Below are 20,351 nucleotides of genomic sequence, written 5' to 3'. Positions count from 1 at the left end.
AAGATGCTCACCAGTCGCAGATACTCACCAGTCGCAGATACTCACCAGTCGCAAGATGCTCACCAGTCGCAGATACTCACCAGTCGCAGATACTCACCAGTCGCAAGATGCTCACCGGTCGCAGATACTCACCAGTCGCAAGATGCTCACCAGTCGCAAGATGCTCACCAGTCGCAGATACTCACCAGTCGCAGAACTCACCAGTCGCAAGATGCTCACCAGTCGCAGATACTCACCAGTCGCAGATACTCACCAGTCGCAAGATGGTCACCAGTCGCAGATACTCACCAGTCGCAAGATGGTCACCAGTCGCAGATACTCACCAGTCGCAGATACTCACCAGTCGCAAGATGCTCACCAGTCGCAGATACTCACCAGTCGCAGATACTCACCAGTCGCAGATACTCACCAGTCGCAAGATGGTCACCAGTCGCAGATACTCACCAGTCGCAAGATGGTCACCAGTCGCAGATACTCACCAGTCGCAAGATGCTCACCATTGCTTGTAGTGTTGTGCTTTTAGTCACTCCACCAGCCCCACCCCCCTACCAGTTGATCAGTTATTACCTTACGTCCCTGGTCAGGTCCTGTCAGGTCCTTGTCCTTGCCGCCGCTGCTCTGTCACCCTGTTGCACGCTCTCGGTCACCCCCGCCGCCGCTGCTCCGTCCCCGCTCTGTCTCCTGTCGGTCGGTCACCTTCTGAGGTTCCTTCACCCGGGCCACGGCTCCCTGGTGCGGCTTCCCCCCCGCACGTGCGGCACGCGGCTCCTCCTCCTCTCTCACACACACAGCTCCCTCGCTGTGCACCGATCACCGCGCCGCTTCCGGCTTCCTGCAAGGCTTCCGTGTGAGCGAACGATCGTAGCCAATAAACGGTAGTCATAGTATTACATAGTATTGCAGAATATTCAGGAAAAATTTGCACAGCCTGGAGAAATTCTTGTGCCATTTGTGCAACAAATGTTTTATCAATAGACTCCATTCACACCAATGTGATTTTTCATGCTTTTTGCAGAAACGCAGGACATTATTTTTAACATGGGTTCCTATGGAACACGTTTACATCAATGTATTTGCAGCGTTTTTCGTGTAATAGACTTCAATGGACCTGCACCAAAAATACCAAAAACACAAGTGTTGCGTTTTTGCTGCTTTTTTACATGCGTTTTGCATGTTACATTTTTTTCCCCCCCTCTCTATAGCTGGATGCAGCAGCCGGCTTCCCAGTCCACTCCCAAACAACAAGCTACACACAGTCTATTAACGAGATTAGAAAAAAAAAAACTGCAAAACGCATCAAAAATGCGTATTTGAAAACGTGGAAAGCACAGCAAAAAGCACTGCAGAAACGCTCAAAACCAACATGCATGGATGTGAATGGAGCCTTAGTGGGTAAATATGGGCGATGGTTTTCATACATGTTTACTGATTGTTTCCTAGTAACCAGAAAGTAACTTTAACCACTTACCGACCGCCCAACACAGATTTACTGCGGCAGTGCGGCTCGGTTGCGCATAATCACATATATCTACGTCATTATGTGCATGCGGTCTCGGCGGCGCTCCCGCTGTGATTAGATACAGTGCAAGTCAGACCGCGGTAGGAGCGAGCTCGATCGCCACCGGCCTCCCACAATCTTCGGGGGAAACTGACAGAAGAGCCGCCTGCCTATGTAAACAATGCAGGCGCCTCTCCTGTCAGACAGGCAAAATTAGATTGTGTGTCTTAGCTAAGCTTATATAGTTACATAGTTAGTGAGGTTGAAAAAAGACATCAGTCCATCCAGCTCAACCTATGATGTGTGTGTGTGTTTGCTGTTAACCGAACATTGTATACCCCTAAAGCTAAAACACTGATCACTGTGTGCCTGTCACAGAGCCCCTCACCCCCCCCCCCCCACACAGTTAGGCCTCATGCACACTGGACGTTTTTACAGCTGCTGTTAGCAGCGTCAGACGTTTTTTTTTGCAGCTGCAGAACGCCCATCCATGTTATTCTATGGCCTCATGCACACATAGAGCTTTTAGGAGCTCCAAGTGGCATAGGCGTTTTACAGCTCCAAAAAAAACCCAGAAACTGTGGGTTCAGGAGCTCCAGCGTCAAGCTGCAAAAAACGTCTGACGCTGCTAAAGGCTCCATAAGGCTCCATAACGTTGCTTAACGTGCGTTAAGCCACGTTATACGTTTTTTTTCTTCCATTCAAAATCAATGGTTCCCTATGGGAGCCTATTGATTTGAATGGAAGTCACACCGCAGGTCGGATCAGGGTGATCCGACTTGCGGTGCGACCTGCACTGGGAGAATCTTGAGGGGGAACTCCACGCCAAAATGGGGAAAAAAACGGCGTGGGGTTCCCCCCCAGGTTCCAAACCAGGCCCTTCGGGTCTGGTATGGAATTTGAGGGTAGCCCCGCGCCGAAAAAACGGCGTGGGGTCCCCCCCAAAATCCATACCAAACCCTTATCCGAGCATGCAGCCCGGCATGCCAGGAAAGGGGAGGGGACGAGCGAACGGCCCCACCCCCCCTGGATCATACCAGGCCACACGCCCTCAACATGGGGGGGGGGTGTGGGTGCTTTGGGGCAGGGGGGGCTCTGCACCCCGCACCTCAAAGCACCTTGCCCCCATGTTGATGAGGACAAGGGCCTCATCCCCACAACCCTGGCCGGTGGTTGTGGGGGTCTGCGGGCAGGGGGCTCATCTGAATCTGGAAGCCCCCTTTAACAAGGGGGCCCCCGATCCCGGACCCCCTCCCTATGTGAATGGGTATGGGGTACACTGTACCCCTACTCATTCACCCCATAAAATGCAGTGTATGGAAATAACGACAGGAGACGTTTTGGAAAATTTATTAAAAATCTTCATCCGGCTCTTGTCCTCTCCGAGGGTCTTCTGCTCTTTTGCTGTCCGCCCTTCTTGTCTTCTCCTCTCCGGGGGTCTTCTGCTGTCTTCTCTCCGAGGATCTTCTGCTCTTTTGCTGTCCGCCCTTCTTGTCTTCTCCTCTCCGGGGGTCTTCTGCTGTCTTCTCCTCTCCGAGGGTCTTCTGCTGTCCGCCCTTCTGCTGTCCAATCTTCTTGTCTTCTCCTCTCCGGTCTTCTGCTCTTTTGCTGTCGGCTGTCGGCTGTCGGCTGTCCTTCTTCCTCCGGTCCTTCTCCGACGACGTCTCCAGCGATTATGCCGGCCTCTGGTCTCTGCAGCTTATTATATAGCCATTAGGGGCGTGGCCGCCAGATGACGTCATCGGGAGACCACGCCCCCTTGTGTCACATGTGACGTCACATGTGACACAAGGGGGCGTGGTCTCCCGATGACGTCATCTGGCGGCCACGCCCCTAATGGCTATATAATAAGCTGCAGAGACCAGAGGCCGGCATAATCGCTGGAGACGTCGTCGGAGAAGGACCGGAGGAAGAAGGACAGCCGACAGCCGACAGCAAAAGAGCAGAAGACCGGAGAGGAGAAGACAAGAAGATTGGACAGCAGAAGGGCGGACAGCAGAAGACCCTCGGAGAGGAGAAGACAGCAGAAGACCCCCGGAGAGGAGAAGACAAGAAGGGCGGACAGCAAAAGAGCAGAAGATCCTCGGAGAGAAGACAGCAGAAGACCCCCGGAGAGGAGAAGACAAGAAGGGCGGACAGCAAAAGAGCAGAAGACCCTCGGAGAGGACAAGAGCCGGATGAAGATTTTTAATAAATTTTCCAAAACGTCTCCTGTCGTTATTTCCATACACTGCATTTTATGGGGTGAATGAGTAGGGGTACAGTGTACCCCATACCCATTCACATAGGGAGGGGGTCCGGGATCGGGGGCCCCCTTGTTAAAGGGGGCTTCCAGATTCAGATGAGCCCCCTGCCCGCAGACCCCCACAACCACCGGCCAGGGTTGTGGGGATGAGGCCCTTGTCCTCATCAACATGGGGGCAAGGTGCTTTGAGGTGCGGGGTGCAGAGCCCCCCCTGCCCCAAAGCACCCACACCCCCCCCCATGTTGAGGGCGTGTGGCCTGGTATGATCCAGGGGGGGTGGGGCCGTTCGCTCGTCCCCTCCCCTTTCCTGGCATGCCGGGCTGCATGCTCGGATAAGGGTTTGGTATGGATTTTGGGGGGGACCCCACGCCGTTTTTTCGGCGCGGGGCTACCCTCAAATTCCATACCAGACCCGAAGGGCCTGGTTTGGAACCTGGGGGGGAACCCCACGCCGTTTTTTTCCCCATTTTGGCGTGGAGTTCCCCCTCAAGATTCTCCCAGTGCAGGTCGCACCGCAAGTCGGATCACCCTGATCCGACCTGCGGTGTGACTTCCATTCAAATCAATAGGCTCCCATAGGGAACCATTGATTTTGAATGGAGGCAGAAAAAAACGCTGCTAACAGCTACTGTGTCCAAACGTGCAATAACGGTAGTAGAAAAAGCTACTGAAAGCACGTTTTTACAGCTGCTGTTTCCCGGCGTTATGTAAACAGCTTTGGAGCACGTTTTTATGACGCCCTGTGTGCATGGAGCCTTAGTAAGCACAATTAGGCCTACATTCAACTCCTTGATCACCCCCAGTATTAACCCCTTCCCTGCCAGTGTCATTTATACAGTAACAGTGCATATTATTTAGCGCCGATCACTGTATTAATGTCACTGGTCCCCAAAAAGTGTCACTTTGTGTCAGATTTGTCCACCGCAATGTCGCAGTCCCGATAAAAAATTGCTGATCGCCGCCATTACTAATTATAAACAAAAAAAATAAATAAATAAAAAGTCCAAAAATCTATCCCATAGTTAACACTATAACTTTTGTGCAAACCAATTAAAATACGCTTTTTGGGATTTTCTTAACCAAAAATATGTAGAATACAAATTGTCCTAAAATGATAAAAAAAATTAGATTTTTTTAAAAAAAATTTTATTGGGAATGTTTTATAGCAGAAAGTAAAAAATATTGTGTTTTTTTCAGAACTGTCGTTTTTTTTTTTTTGTTTATAGCGCAAAATCTAAAAACCGCAGAGGTGATCAAATACCAGCAAAAGAAAGCTCTATTTGTGGGGAATAAAGGAAATCAATTGTATTTGGGTACAGCGTCGCACGACCACTCAATTGTTAAAGTAACGCAGTGCCGAATCGCAAAAAATGGCCTGGTCTTTAAGGGGGTAAAACCTTCCGGAGCTGAAGTGGTTAAATCATTAAAAAAGTACACCCTGACTATGAATGTGTCGGATCGCTGTATACTAAAACTGTAATTCCAATTACACCCAAATCTCCCAGCAGTATGTCTTATGCTATATGTGGCTTTTTATCTTTATAGTGATAGTAAACTCTGTTTTATTATTTTTACCTACAGGGAAGTTTAGAATAAAGCTTACCTGTAGGTAGAATGAATATCTCTGCATGTGCAGCGTTTAAGGGATATTCTAGTGAGCAGCAGCCGGTGACATCATTGGTGAATGCGCTCTGAAGGAACGGCATTCCTGCGCTGTTATTTCAGAGCTGTGCGCTGCGGCCAAGACTCCCGTATGCATGTGTGGGAGTGACTTCATTATGGCTCTGCCAGTAAAAAGGCCGGAGACTGCAAACCCGGAAGGAAGACTGGGTGAGGATGGAAGCCTATGCAGCGGTGACAGCACGGCGCTAGAGGGCTTCTTTTTAAGGTAAGTCTTTCATAATGTGCTAGTATACTAGCACATTATGATATCACCTTGCAGGGTGAAACTTTTTTTATTTTTTTTACTTTACTACAACTTTAAGATTATATAAAAAATGGGCTACCTTAACCCCTTGGAGCCTAAGCCTTTTTCTGACAAATGTTGCTTACAAGTTAAAATCAGTATTTTTTTGCTAGAAAATAACTTAGAACCCCCATACATTATAAATTATTATTTTTTAGCAGAGACCCTAGAGAATAAAGTTGCGATTGTTGCAATATTTTATTTCACACTGTATTTTGGCAGCAGTCTTTCAAATGCAATTTTTTTGGAAGAAATACAATTTCCTGAATAAAAAAAAAAACAACTAAAAAAACAGTAAAGTTTTTGTAGATTGTGAAAGATGATGTCAAGCCGAGAAAATAGATCATAGGCGTGCGCAGCCTATTGCATTAGGGTGTGCACCCCAAAGCTCAAACACACATGCGTGTATATATATATATATATATATATATATATATATATATATAGAGCAGTGATGGCGAACCTTGGCATGAGATGGTCAGAGGCTGCAGACATGATAAAAGAGATGGCCAGAGACTGCAGACATGGTACAGTAGATGGTCAGAGACTGCAGACGTGATACAAGAGATGGTCAGAGACTGCAGACATGATACAGGAGATGATCAGAGACTGCAGACATGATACAATAGATCAGGCATCAGTAAATGGCGGACCGGGGTCCGGATCCGGACCCAGTTAATGTCTCATCCGGACCCCTGCGGTCCCACCCTTTAGAGTTGTTCTGCCCACAGCCATCACCACTGCCAGTCTCACAGAGCCAACAGCTGGAGGCAGGACAGCTATAGACAGAGGGCGGGGCTATCCAAGTTAACAAGCAAGTGATTGGTTGCGAGAATACAGGATGGCCATCGCACAAACATGCGATTCGGACCTCTGCTGGAAGAATATTTTATTGACTGGACCTTTGTAAATTTTAATTCAATACCCCTGCAATAGATGGTCAGAGACTGCAGACGTGATACAGGAGATGGCCAGAGACTGCAGACATGATACAGTAGATGGTCAGAGACTGCAGACATAGTACAGGAGATGGTCAGAGACTGCAGACATGGTACAGTAGATGGTCAGAGACTGCAGACATGATACAAGGGATGGTCAGAGACTGCAGACGTGATACAAGAGATGGTCAGAGACTGCAGACATGATACAGGAGATGATCAGAGACTGCAGACATGATACAGGAGATGGTCAGAGACTGCAGACATGATACAGTAGATGGTCAGAGACTGCAGACGTGATACAAGAGATGGTCAGAGACTGCAGACGTGATACAAGAGATGGTCAGAGACTGAGGACATGATAGAAGATAGAAGAGCACTAGGGGGGCCGGAGAGCACATGGGAAGCAGAGAGCACTGGAGGAGGTGAAGGGCACGGTGGGCAGGGGGGACAGGAGAGAATTAAGAGGGGGTTTGCAAAGCATTGTAGGGGGGTTGGAAGGTGCAGGGGGTGGAGAGCACCGGGGGGGGGGCAAGCAGGGAAAACCAGGTGGGTGGAGAGCAATGGGGGGGGGGACAGGGAGCATAGGGGGAGGGAGATAAAAAGCACTGTGGGGAGCTGAAGAGCATGGGGGGGGCTAAAGAACAGGGGGGTCTAGTGCACTGGGGGGGGGGGGGGGGTTAAGAGCACTGAGGGGGGATAAGAACACTGGAGGGGGGGGGTTAAGAGAGCACTGGGGGGCCAGGAAAGGAAGTTGTATAGGAGGGGGATGGGGCAGCTGCATATAGAGGAATTGATCTTTCACCATTCTTCCTGCAGGGGGGAGAGGAGGGCAATCAGTTATTCAGCAGCTGCAGGAAGGATAGGGAAGGATGAATTCCTCCATATGCAGCTTCCCCATCCCCCTCCTATCCAACACAGAGCACACACACTTGGGCAATAGGCACTCACCTTCTTCCCGCCGAGGCTCCGCCCCCTTCTTCCAGCTGAGGCTCCGCCCATTTCTTCCAGCCGTGGCTCCGCCCCTTCATCCCGCCGTGTCTCCGCCCCCCGCTTGCAGCACGGATTGAAGGAGCTGCCACTGCAGCTGCCTTCACACTGCCATACAGGATCTCTCAGAGGACGCTGGCTGATACCCCCCAGTGCACCCCCCATTTGGTACCACACTGTGTGTGTGACACTGTCATGTAGCTGCTTGCAGGGAGAAAGACCAGCTGTCAAAACTTAGCGGTGATGTCGGGGGTGGGCGGGATGGAGCAGCTGTCAAACACCAGCCAATGATTGGGCTGCTTAAGAAAGGTGGCGGAACCACATAAATGAAGCAGCCGCCCAGACCCCATCCCATTGGCTGGTGTTTGATAGCTGTTCGGTCCCACCCATCCCCGACATCACCGCTGAATTTTGACAGTTGGTCTTTCTCCCTGCAAGCAGTAACATTACCTGACAGTGTCACACACACTCAGCGGCTCTGGCAAGCCTCACTGGCTGCTGGAGCCAACAGCACAGCCGCCTCTCCACCAAGTATCTCACTACCCTCAGTGCCAAAGATGGAGATCTCGGGAGGCAGCCGGCCCTACACTAACAGACACAGGGTGATTAGGGTGTGCCCAGGCACACCCGGCACACCCCGTGCGCACGCCTATGAAATAGATACAGTGCATTGCGAAAGTATTTGGCCCCCTCAAACTTTTCGACCTTTTGCCACATTTCAGGCTTCAAACATAAAGATATAAAACTTAAACTTAAAACTTAAACTTACTATTTATACCACATTATATAGATTCTACCAACATGCCGATCCCCTGCAATATCCTTTTTAACCCCCATCTTATCCTTCATATTCCCCTTCCCCCCTTATACAAAGATATAAAACTGTAATTTTTTTTTGAAGAATCAACAAGTGGGACACAATCATAAAGTGGAACGAAATTTTTTGGATATTTCAAACTTTGTTAACAAATAAAAAACTGAAAAATTGGGCGTGCAAAATTATTCAGCCCCTTTACTTTCAGTACAGCAAACTCTCTCCAGAAGTTCAGTGAGGATCTCTGAATGATCCAATGTTGACCTAAATGACTAATTATGATAAATAGAATCCACCTATGTGTAATCAAGTCTCCGTATAAATGCACCTGCACTGTGATAGTCTCAGAGGTCCGTTTAAAGCGCAGAGAGCATCATGAAGAACAAGGAACACACCAGGCAGGTCCGAGATACTGTTGTAGAGAAGTTTAAAGCCGGATTTGGAAACAAAAAGATTTCCCAAGCTTTAAACATCCCAAGGAGCACTGTGCAACAGGCCCGGACTGGCCATAGGGCAGACCGGGCATATTCCCGGTGGGCCGCGGTGCTGTGGGCCGCGGCTCTCACTCAGCCATCACATCACGATTGCAAGAAGTAGAAGTTCATTCGCTGCGGCCGGAAGTTCCCTCACTGCGGCCGGAAGTTCCCTCACTGCGGCCGGTGTAGCATGAAGATTTGCCAGCTACACTGGCTCCACGGCCAATCAGCCTTCTGCTCAGGGGGGGGGTGTGAGTCACACCCCCCTGAGCAGAAGGCTGATTGGCCACGGAGCCGGAAGTCAACACAGTGTCAAATGTTCCTTCCCACCGGTGTCCTGCCCGTCGCGGCCAGCCCAGCCCGCATCGGCATCTCTCAAGCAGCTGCAGATGGAAGCGCCTTCACTCCGGACACTGGGCTGCTCGTGGGGGATGGCGGCGGTGAGAAGGTAAGTGCCACTGGAACCTGACCTTTCAGCCCAGGGACCCTGCTTACTGCTCACTAACCCAGCGCCACCCAGCCCAGCAGAGACAGTGGGTCGCTTCAGGTATTGCAATACCCATCCAGGTGTCCGGTCGGCCATTGTCCAGTAAGTTACCTTGCCAGTTTAGTTACCACCAGTCATCCCGATTGGTGATCCTGTGTCTTACATCGCCAGGTGCCTGAATTTTATTTACCGTGGTGTGTGTCATCAGTGCTGTGCAGCCCAGTGTGTGCTGAATAGGAGGGGGGATGGGGGGGATGGGGCGGCTGCATATAGAGGATTTGATGTTTCCCTATTCCTCCTCCTGCTGCCGCTGGATAGATGCCTGATTCTCCTCCTCCCTTCTGCAGGCATTCTTCAGCTGCAGGAGAAATATGGAAATATCAATTTCTCTATATGCAGCTGTCCCATCCCCCTCCTGTACAACTTATTTTACTGCCCCCCCAGTGATCTTAGCCCCCCCCCAGTGCTCTTAACCCCCCTGTGCTCTTTAGCCCCCCCCCCCGTGCTCTTCAAGTCCCCACAGTGCTTTTCATCTCCCCCTATGCTTTCTGGCTCCCCCAGTGCTCTCCACCCCCCTGTGCTCCCTGGCTCCCCCCTAGGTGATTCCAGTTCCCCCCCCAGTGCTCTCCAGTTTCCCCCCCCCCATGCTCTCCATCCCCCTGGTTTTCCCTGACCGCCCCCCAGTGCTATCCACACCCTGCGCCTTCCAACCCCCCTGCAATGCTTTCCAAACCCCCCCTTAATTCTCTCCAGTTACCCGCCCCCACCGTGCCCTTCAGCTCATCCAGTGCTATCTGCTTTCCCTGTGCTCTCCGGCCCCCCTATCTTCTATCATGTCCTCAGGCTCTGAGCATCTCCTGTATCATGTCTGCAGTCTCTGACCATCTCCTGTATCATGTCTGCAGTCTCTGACCATCTCTTGTATCATGTCTGCAGTCTCTGACCATCTCTTGTATCACGTCTGCAGTCTCTGACCATCTCTTGTATCACGTCTGCAGTTTCTGACCATCTCTTGTATCGTCTCTGACCATCTCTTGTATCCCCTCTGCAGTCTCTGACCATCTACTGTATCACATCTGTAGTCTCTGACCATCTCTTGTATCATGTCCTAAGTCTCTGACCATCTCTTGTATAATGTCCTCAGTCTCTGACCATCTCTTGTATCATGTCCTCAGTCTCTGACCATCTCTTGTATCATGTCCTCAGTCTCTGACCATCTCCTGTATCATGTCCTCAGTCTCTGACCATCTCCTGTATCATGTCCTCAGTCTCTGACCATCTCCTGTATCATGTCCTCAGTCTCTGACCATCTCCTGTATCATGTCCTCAGTCTCTGACCATCTCCTGTATCATGTCCTCAGTCTCTGACCATCTCCTGTATCATGTCCTCAGTCTCTGACCATCTCCTGTATCATGTCCTCAGTCTCTGACCATCTCCTGTATCATGTCCTCAGTCTCTGACCATCTCCTGTATCATGTCCTCAGTCTCTGACCATCTCCTGTATCATGTCCTCAGTCTCTGCCCATCTCCTGTATCATATCCTTAGTCTCTGCCCATCTCCTGTATCATGTCCTCAGTCTCTGACCATCTCCTGTATAATGTCCTCAGTCTCTGACCATCTCTTGTATCATGTCCTCAGTCTCTGAACATCTCCTGTATCATGTCCTCAGTCACTGACCATCTCTTGTATCACTTTGCAGTCTCTGACCATCTCATGTCCTCAGTCTCTGACCATCTCCTGTATCATGTCCTCAGTCTCTGACCATCTCCTGTATCATGTCCTCAGTCTCTGACCATCTCTTGTATCATGTCCTCAGTCTCTGACCATCTCTTGTATCATGTCCTCAGTCTCTGACCATCTCTTGTATCACTTTGCAGTCTCTGACCATCTCATGTCCTCAGTCTCTGACCATCTCAGTCTCTGTCCAGCGGGAACACTCTGCAGCCACACCGCACAGCCCACCCAAGGTAAATGGAGGACTGGAGAGAGGAGTGACTTCTACTTAGGGATTTATTTTGCAGATAGGCTGGGCTGGCACTGGCAGCAACAATTTTATTCAAAGAAATCAGGATTTCTTCTGCAAATAGGCTGGCACTGGCAGCAACAATTTAATTCAAATCAGGATTTCTTTTGCAAATAGGCTGGCCTGGCACTGGCAGCCAGGCATAGTACTAGTCTAGTACTATGCCTGCCAGTGCCAGGTCAGCCTATTTGCAGAAGAAATCCTGATATGAATAAAATTGTTGCTGCCAGTGCCAGCCTACCAGGGGCTGATCCGATGATCTGAGGTGTAAAGGTGCAGGAATTAGGGTGATCTGAGGTGTGAAGGTGCAGGAATTGGGGCTGATCTGAGGTGTGATAGTGCAAGAATTGAGGCTGATCTGAGGTGTGAAGGTGCAGGAATTGGGGCTGATCTGAGGTGTGAAGGTGCAGGAATTGGGGCTGATCTGAGGTGTGATAGTGCAAGAATTGAGGCTGATCTGAGGTGTGAAGGTGCAGGAATTGGGGCTGATCTGAGGTGTGAAGGTGCAGGAATTGGGGCTGATCTGAGGTGTGAAGGTGCAGGAATTGGGGTGATCTGAGGTGTGAAGGTGCAGGAATTGGAGCTGATCTGAGGTGTGAAGGTGCATGAATTGGGGTGATCTGAGGTGTGAAGGTGCATGAATTGGGGTGATCTGAGGTGTGAAGGTGCAGGAATTGGGGTGATCTGAAGTGTGAAGGTGCAGGAATTGGGGTGATCTGAGGTGTGATAGCGCAGGAATTGGGGCTGATCTGATGTGAAGGTGCATGAATTGAGGCTGATCTGAGGTGTGAAGGTGCAGGAATTGGGGCTGATCTGAGGTGTGAAGGTGCAGGAATTGGGGTGATGTGAGGTGTGATAGTGCAGGAATTGGGGCTGATCTGATTTGTGGAGGTGCAAAGCTCACTTGATTTCTTACTATTATTCAAGTGATTACAGCAGTTACTTTATATGAAGCTGACAGTTGTTTTTTATGTATCTGGCACTCCAAATTTCTTTGAAAACATTTTTCGGCACACTGTGCCCAAAAAGGTTGTCTACCCCTTGATTAGAGTAACCCTCATCTTGTGCTGCTTCATACTATTTTTAGGACTCAACCACCAAAACAGGATTTAAAAAAAAAACAGCATTATATGGCAGCTCTGATCTAAATTGGACCCAGTCTGTCAGATTAAACTAAAAAAGGTACCGTAATCGAATCCACACATCCTGGAACATTAAATCCTGAAATCAACCATCCCGACGAACGCCACGCCCCAGTCATGCCCCCCCCCCCCTCGCGGGCTGCTCAGTCCAAAATGCCCGGGCCTATTTTTTGTCCCAGTCCGGGCCTGCTGTGCAAGCGATAATATTGAAATGGAAGGAGTATCAGACCACTGCAAATCTACGAAGACCTGGCCGTCCCTCTAAACTTTCAGCTCATACAAGGAGAAGACTGATCAGAGATGCAGCCAAGAGGCCCATGACCACTCTGGATGAACTGCAGAGATCTACAGCTGAGGTGGGAGACTCTGTCCATAGGACAACAATCAGTCGTATACTGCACAAATCTGCCCTTTATGGAAGAGTAGCAAGAAGAAAGCCATTTCTTAACCACTTAAGCCCCGGAAGATTTTACCCCCATTCCGACCAGGGGGTATTTTGCGATTCGGCACTGCGTGAATTTAACGGACAATTGCGCGGTCGTGCGACGCTGTACCTAAACAAATTTGGCGTCCTTTTTTTCCCACAAACAGAGCTTTCTTTTGGTGGTATTTGATCACCTGTGCGATTTTTTGATCACGCGCTATAAACAAAAAAAAGCGTCGATTTTGCAAAAATAGCAATATTTTTCACATTTTTTTTATATGAAATTCCCCCAAAAAAACATGTAAAAATCAAAATTTTTTAACATTTTCGGCCAATTTGTTTGATGCTACCTATGTTTGGTAAAAAAAATCGCAAAAAGCGTATTTTGATTGGTTTGCGCAAAAGTTATTGCGTTTACTAACAAAGGGAAAGATTTTTGTCATTTTTGTTGTTTTTTTTTTTAACGCGTAATGGCGGCGATCTGCAATTTTTTTGCAGTACTGCGACATTGGGGCGGACAGATCGGACCCTTGACTGACATTTTTGACACTTTTGGGGTTACCAGTGACATTTCTACAGTAATCAGTGCTATACATATGCACTGTTACTGTAAAAATACACTGGTAGTGAAGGGGTTAACTTTATTTGGGAGGGAGGGGCTGTGTGTATCCCTAGGGGCGTGCTTTCTACTGTGATTGACTGTGACTTGAGCTGTAAGGACACTGATCAACGGATCTACATAGTAGATCCGTGTGATCAGTGTTTTTACACCGAGGAGACTTTCTCCCTCTCCCCCGCCGATCGCCGAGTGACCGGCGGACATCGGGTCCGCCAGTCACACGCGCGGGGGGGTCCGTGACCACGCACAAGCTAGACCCTCACAAGCTAGTGACGTAGCCCTACGTCACTTTGCCTGTGAGGGGCTGACTGCCGACGTAGATCGGCGTTAGGCAGTCGGCAAGTGGTTAAAGATATCCATAAAAAGTGTCGTTTAAAGTTTTCCACAAGTCACCTGGGAAACACACCAAACATGTGGAAGAAGGTGCTCTGGTCAGATGAAACCAAAATCAAACTTTTTGGCAACAATGCAAAACATTATGTTTGGCGTAAAAGCAACACAGCTCATCACCCTGAACACACCATCCCCACTGTCAAACATGGTGGTGGCAGCATCATGGTTTTTGCCTGCTTTTCTTCAGCAGGGACAGGGAAGATGGTTAAAATTGATGGGAAGATGGATGGAGCCAAATACAGGACCATTCTGGAAGAAATCCTGATGGAGTCTGCAAAAGACCTGAGACTGGGACGGAGATTTTTCTTCCAACAAGACAATGATCCAAAACATAAAGCAAAATCTACAATGGAATGGTTCACAAATAAACATATCCAGGTGTTAGAATGGCCAAGTTAAAGTCCAGACCTGAAATCAATCGAGAACCTGTGGAAAGAACTGAAAACTGCTGTTCACAAACGCTCTCCATCCAACCTCACTGAGCTCGAGCTGTTTTGCAAGGAGGAATGGGCAAAAATTCCAGTCTCTCGATGTGCAAAACTGATAGAGACATACCCCAAGCGACTTACAGCTGTAATCGCAGCAAAAGGTGGCACTACAAACTATTAACTTAAGGGGGCTGAATAAATTTGCACGCCCAATTTTTCAGTTTTTTATTTGTTAAAAAAGTTTGAAATATCCAATAAATTTCGTTCCACTTCATGATTGTGTCCCACTTGTTGTTGATTCTTCACAAAAAATTACAGTTTTATATCTTTATGTTTGAAGCCTGAAATGTGGCAAAAGGTCGAAAAGTTCAAGGGGGGCGAATACTTTCGCAATGCACTGTACCTAACATGAAAAAAAGATTGCAAATAGCTGCACTAACCTGTAAAAGTGTAAGCAAAAGCACTTTTAAATAAACAACATATCCCCAATAATTATAAACCAATCATATCAAATCATTTAAATTAGCAAATTACAAAACAACAATTATCTCAAATATCCAAGTGTCCATTATTCTATTTCATGCCAAAAAGTAGCTTTTAATCATGCAGTGCTTCACCCGATTATGTTTAAATCTTCCACCTAATAAAATGCACACTCACCAGCAGTTGGTATATTTTAGGCCTTAATATTATGCCTCTTTGGTTCCTTATGATCTTGTCTGTGGTTGGAGTTTCTATGACAACCCCTCTTATGCATTTGTATAGTAAAGAATAGCCATCGGTGCGCAACTTCCAAGCCGTCTCTGTGGCCGTGCAATCGCAACTTCGAGAACTAGAGCTGGCTTTCCAAGCTTTCATCTCGTTGCCACAACAAGAAACGGAAATAAGTCATCCATGCTCCACTAGCTTCAGTGGAAGTACGTCATCCATGCTCCACTAGCTTCAGTGGAAGTAAGTCATCCACGCTCCACTAGCTTCAGTGGAAGTGCGTTATCTACGCTCCACTAGCTTCAGTGGAAGTACGTCATCCACGCTCCACTAGCTTCAGTGGAAGTACGTCATCCACGCTCCACTAGCTTCCGTGGAAGTACGTCATCCACTAGCTTCAGTGGAAGTACGTCATCCATGCTCCACTGGCTTCAGTGGAAGTACATCATTCACGCTCCACTAGCTTCAGTGGAAGTACGTCATCCACGCTCCACTAGCTTCAGTGGAAGTACGTCATCCATGCTCCACTAGCTTCAGTGGAAGTACTTCATCCATGCTCCACTAGCTTCAGTGGAAGTACATCATCCATGCTCCACTAGCTTCAGTGGAAATTCGTCATCCACGCTCCACTAGTTTCAGTGGAAGTACGCAATCAATGCTTCAGTGGAAGTACGTCATCCATGCTCCACTAGCCTCAGTGGAAGTACGCAATCCACGCTCCACTAGCTTCAGTGGAAGTACGCAATCCACGCTCAACTAGCCTCAGTGGAATTATGCAATCCATGCTCCACTAGCTTTAGTGGAAGTGCATCATCCCCACTCCACTAGTTTCAGTGGAAGTACGCAATCCACGCTTCAGTGGAAATACATCATCCACGCTTCACTAGCTTCAGTGGAAGTACACAATCCACGCTTCAGTGGAAATACGTCATCCATGCTCCACTAGCCTCACTGGAAGTAAGTCATCCACGCTCCACTAGCTTCAGTGGAAGTACGCAATCCACGCTCCACTAGCTTCAGTGGAAGTACGCAATCCACGCTCCACTAGCTTCAGTGGAAGTACGTCCTCCACGCTCCACTAGCCTCAGCAGAAGTATGTCATCAACGCTCCACTGAGGCTAGTGGAGCGTGGATGTCGTACTTCCGTTTCCTGTTGTGGTAACGAGATCGAGGCTTGAAACGCACGCTGGCTCCAGTGCACGGAGCGATTGCATGGCAACAGAGACTGGCAAGATCATAAAGGACCCACAAAGGCATAATATTAAGGCCTAAACTATACCAACGGCTGGCGAGTGTGCATTTTATTAGGTGGAGGATTTGTACATAATCGGGTGGAGCACTGCATGATTAACAGCTACTTTTTGCTACGGAATGAAATAATGGACACTTGGATTTTTGAGATAATTGATGTTTTGTTATACACTAATTTGTATGATTTGATATCATTGGTTTAAAATTATTGGGTATATGTTGTTTATTTATCAGTGCTTTTGCTTACACTTTAAGAGCCGGTTCACACTGAGGCGATCCGACTCTGCACGACTTGGGGAGGCAACTTGTCAGTCCCGTGCACCACGACTTCGGAGCGACTTGCAGGGACTTCACATAATGGAAGTCTATGCAAGTCGCTCCGAGGTCGCCCCAAAGTAGTACAGGACCCTTTTTCTAAGTCGGAGCGACTTGTGTCGCTCCTATTAGAACGGGTCCTGTACCAATCAATGGACCGCGACCGAGCGCGACTTGTCAGGCTGACAAGTCGCCTGACAAGTCGCGCTAGTCTGAATAGGCTCTTACAGGTTAGCTCAACTATTCACAATCCTTTTTTCATTTTTCACACTCCTGTTTTTGGAGTCACTTTTAGCTGCAGCAAACCAGATAATTTACAATTTAATTTTATCAATATTTGTTTCCCCGGTGACACCTATACAATATAGATACTGTACCTAGAAATCTCCATTGGCGATGCTTTAAGAAATTTAAACGGTTACCAGTTTAGAGTTACAGAGGAGGTATTGTGCTAGAATTATTGCTCTCGCTCTAACGATGGCGGCGATACCTCACATGTGTGGTCTGAACACCATTTACATAAGCAAGCACAACTTGTGTATGCGTTTGCTTCTTTTTTACATTGTCCATTAAAAAAAAAAAAAAAATTTGATCACTTTTTTTGCTCTCACAAGGAATGTAAACGTCTCTTGTGACATTAATAGGCAGTGACAGGTGCTCTTTATGGAGGGATCTGGGGTCTAAAAGACCCCAAATCGCTTCTCTGCCCTTAAAAGCATTCAAAACGCCAAGTTTGGCTGAACTGAATGCCATCTTTTTTTTTTTTTTTTTTTTATACATCTGGCGCCTTTAAGGCTCCAGTGCCCAGAAGGGATGTCATGACATTGATTCCGGGTTTTTACATCCGAGACCTGATCAAAGCTGAATCCGGCTTTGTTTGGGTCCTCAGCCAGCCGGCGGACGTTCCAGCTGGTCGCTCAGGTCTCCCGGTGGGACGGGAGACCCGGGTGATACGCAGAAGGCGGCGGGAGGGGTGGGATGTCCCCGCCCGCTCCTTAGTAATGACAACCAAGTGGCTGCTTAGCCGCATTGGTTGTCAGTACAAGAAAGCTGACCTAGAAAGGCTCATGAAAGGCTCTAAACAATGGTACCGGGAGTGATGCCTCTAGCTGCAGCCATCGACCCGGTACAACCCCCTGAAGCCGAGGCCGCATATTTGCGTTCAGTCGGCGTGAAGGGGTTAAGAACTACACAAATAACCATAAAATTTGGGGTCATTCAGCCACTTATGGGTCACTGGGCCATCTCATAAGATTTTTTCCATTAGTAATAAACATGAATACACAGTGTAAATGTGGAATTTATGAAAGCTCCTAAACAATGTGTGGTTTGACCAGATGACTACAGGAAATGTACAGGTTATGGATATGTAAGTCATTCTCTAATATTATTGCAATCTCCGGAGATGTGAGAAGGAGGAAACTATTGGAAAAAAAAAGTTAGCACTGTATAAGCAATCGTACCTTGTGAAGAAGATGAGGCCGCCATGGCATCAGGAGATGACCCAAAATGACTTCACCTAGAAGAAGCACAAACACCAATAAACGTATTGCAGGGTGATGAATGGAATCAATAAGGGGCATTTTGTTCTCTTATGTAAATAACAATTGGTTACCTGATTGTATAATCGGATAAAATCTGAATTGGATAGATGTCTGCCCCATAACTATGAGGATAAACCAGTACATTCATCTGTATATCAAGGTCTCCAAGACATTTTACCCTATTTAGGACCACAATTTATACAGACTCAAATTCCTTGGGGCCACCTCCACAAATCTGTGTCATTCATAGAAATGACTGGTTCTAATCAGCACCAAAGTATCAGCTCAGTAAGATGTCCGCCAAGATAGGTCAGATGGTACTTCAAGTTTGGGGGTTACTGATGGGGAAGTGTGGTTATGGGTAGGGATGATCGAATTTTTCAAAAGTTCGGTTCGGCCAGAACATCCGAACTTCCCGAAAGTTCGGCCCGGATTTCAGAACCCCATTAAAATCAATGGGACCCGAACTTCGGTAATAAAAAAACACAATTTTGACGCCCTAAAACCCAATAAATGCCCCTAAAAAGTGCCTAGGGTTCTGGGTCATGCCCCAGTGACTATTAATCACACAAAAAAAGTTCTTAAAAATTGTCATTTTTGATAGAGAGCCAATTATTGAATAAATTAAAAAAAAAAAAAAAAAATTCTTTGGATTTAGTGTCTGGGGGGGTCTAAAAGGTGTACCTGTGAAGTTTCAGCTCTGTAGCATGTCCAGAACCAGAAAAAAAAGATTGTTTGTATTAGGTCACTTATAAAACAGGGATATGGCTCTGCTATTTTCACACCTTGCCGGTTTAGTAGCAGGCGTTTTTTTGGGCATTTGTTTGGGGTCTTTGGAGGCAGGCAAAACATCTGAACTTGTGTATAGGGGTATATATACACACATACTTATATGTATATATACACCTAGACATATATAGGTGTGATAGTAGCAGAAATATATGCTTGCGCTAATTAAATAATTAACACTAATATGGCTCCGCTCCTATCACACCTATATATGTCTAGGTGTATATATACATATAAGTATGTGTGTATATATACCCCTATACACAAGTTCAGATGTTTTGCCTGCCTCCAAAGACCCCAAAAAAATGCCTGTAACAACACACCTGGGCGTTTTTTTTTTTTGGCGCAAGCGTTTTTTTGGGCGTCTTTGGAAGCAGGCAAAACATCTGAACTTGTGTATAGGGGTATATATACACACATACTTATATGTATATATACACCTAGACATATATAGGTGTGATAGTAGCAGAAATCTATGCTTGCGCTAATTAAATAATTAACACTAATATGGCTCCGCTCCTATCACACCTATATATGTGTAAGTTTAAAAATACATATAAGTATGTGTGTATATATACCCCTATACACAAGTTCAGATGTTTTGCCTGCCTTCAAAGACCCCAAAAAAATGCCCAAAAAAACACTAGCGCCAAAAAAAAAAAAACACCCAGGTGTGTTGTTGCAGGCATTTTTCTGGGGTCTTTGGAGTCAGGCAAAACATCTGAACTTCTGTATAGGGGTATATATACACACATACTTATATGTATATATACACCTAGACATATATAGGTGTGATAGTAGCAGAAATATATGCTTGCGCTAATTAACCCCTTTACCACTAGACCATTTTGCTGTCTTACGTCTGGGCCACTTTTTGCGATTCGGTGCTGTGTGACTTTAACTGACAATTGCGCGGTCGTGCGATGCCGTAGCCAAACGAAATTTATGTTCTTTTTTTCCCCACAAACAGAGCTTTCTTTTGGTGGTATTTGATCACCTGTGCGATTTTTATTTTTTGCGCTATAAACAAAAAAAGAGCATAAATTTTGAAAAAACAACTATATTTTTCACATTTTTTTATATGAAATTCCCCCCAAAAAATGTATAAATCTAAATTTTTTTAAATTTTTGGCCAATTTGTTTTCTGCTACCTATGTTTGGTAAAAAAAATTCACAATAAGCATATTTTGATTGGTTTGCGCAAAAGTTATTGCGTTTACTAACAAAGGGAAAGATTTCTGTCATTTTTGGTGGTTTTTTTTTAACTCGTAATGGCGGCGGACTGCGACATTGCGGCGG

At 47.1% G+C, this 20,351-nt stretch overlaps 1 protein-coding gene across 1 annotated transcript in view; it reads right to left on the bottom strand.

Moving 5' to 3' along the window:
* The window catches only part of LOC309555538 (NACHT, LRR and PYD domains-containing protein 3-like), a gene marked incomplete at both ends in the record, with an annotated part of 102,045 nt that extends 83,838 nt beyond the window's left edge, over positions 1-18,207 (bottom strand). The window contains one exon of the mRNA XM_082257604.1: positions 18,183-18,207. Coding sequence (XP_082113730.1) covers positions 18,183-18,207 — 25 coding nt within the window. The remainder of the gene's footprint in view (positions 1-18,182) is intronic.
* Between the last annotated feature and the right edge of the window lie 2,144 nt (positions 18,208-20,351).

This window comes from Pelophylax lessonae (assembly GCF_965119305.1).
Source record: "Pelophylax lessonae genome assembly, chromosome: 5".
Classification (NCBI taxonomy): Eukaryota; Metazoa; Chordata; class Amphibia; order Anura; family Ranidae; genus Pelophylax; species Pelophylax lessonae.
Note: the sequence above shows the minus strand (reverse complement) of the source record. Positions and strands in the feature narration are given on the sequence as shown.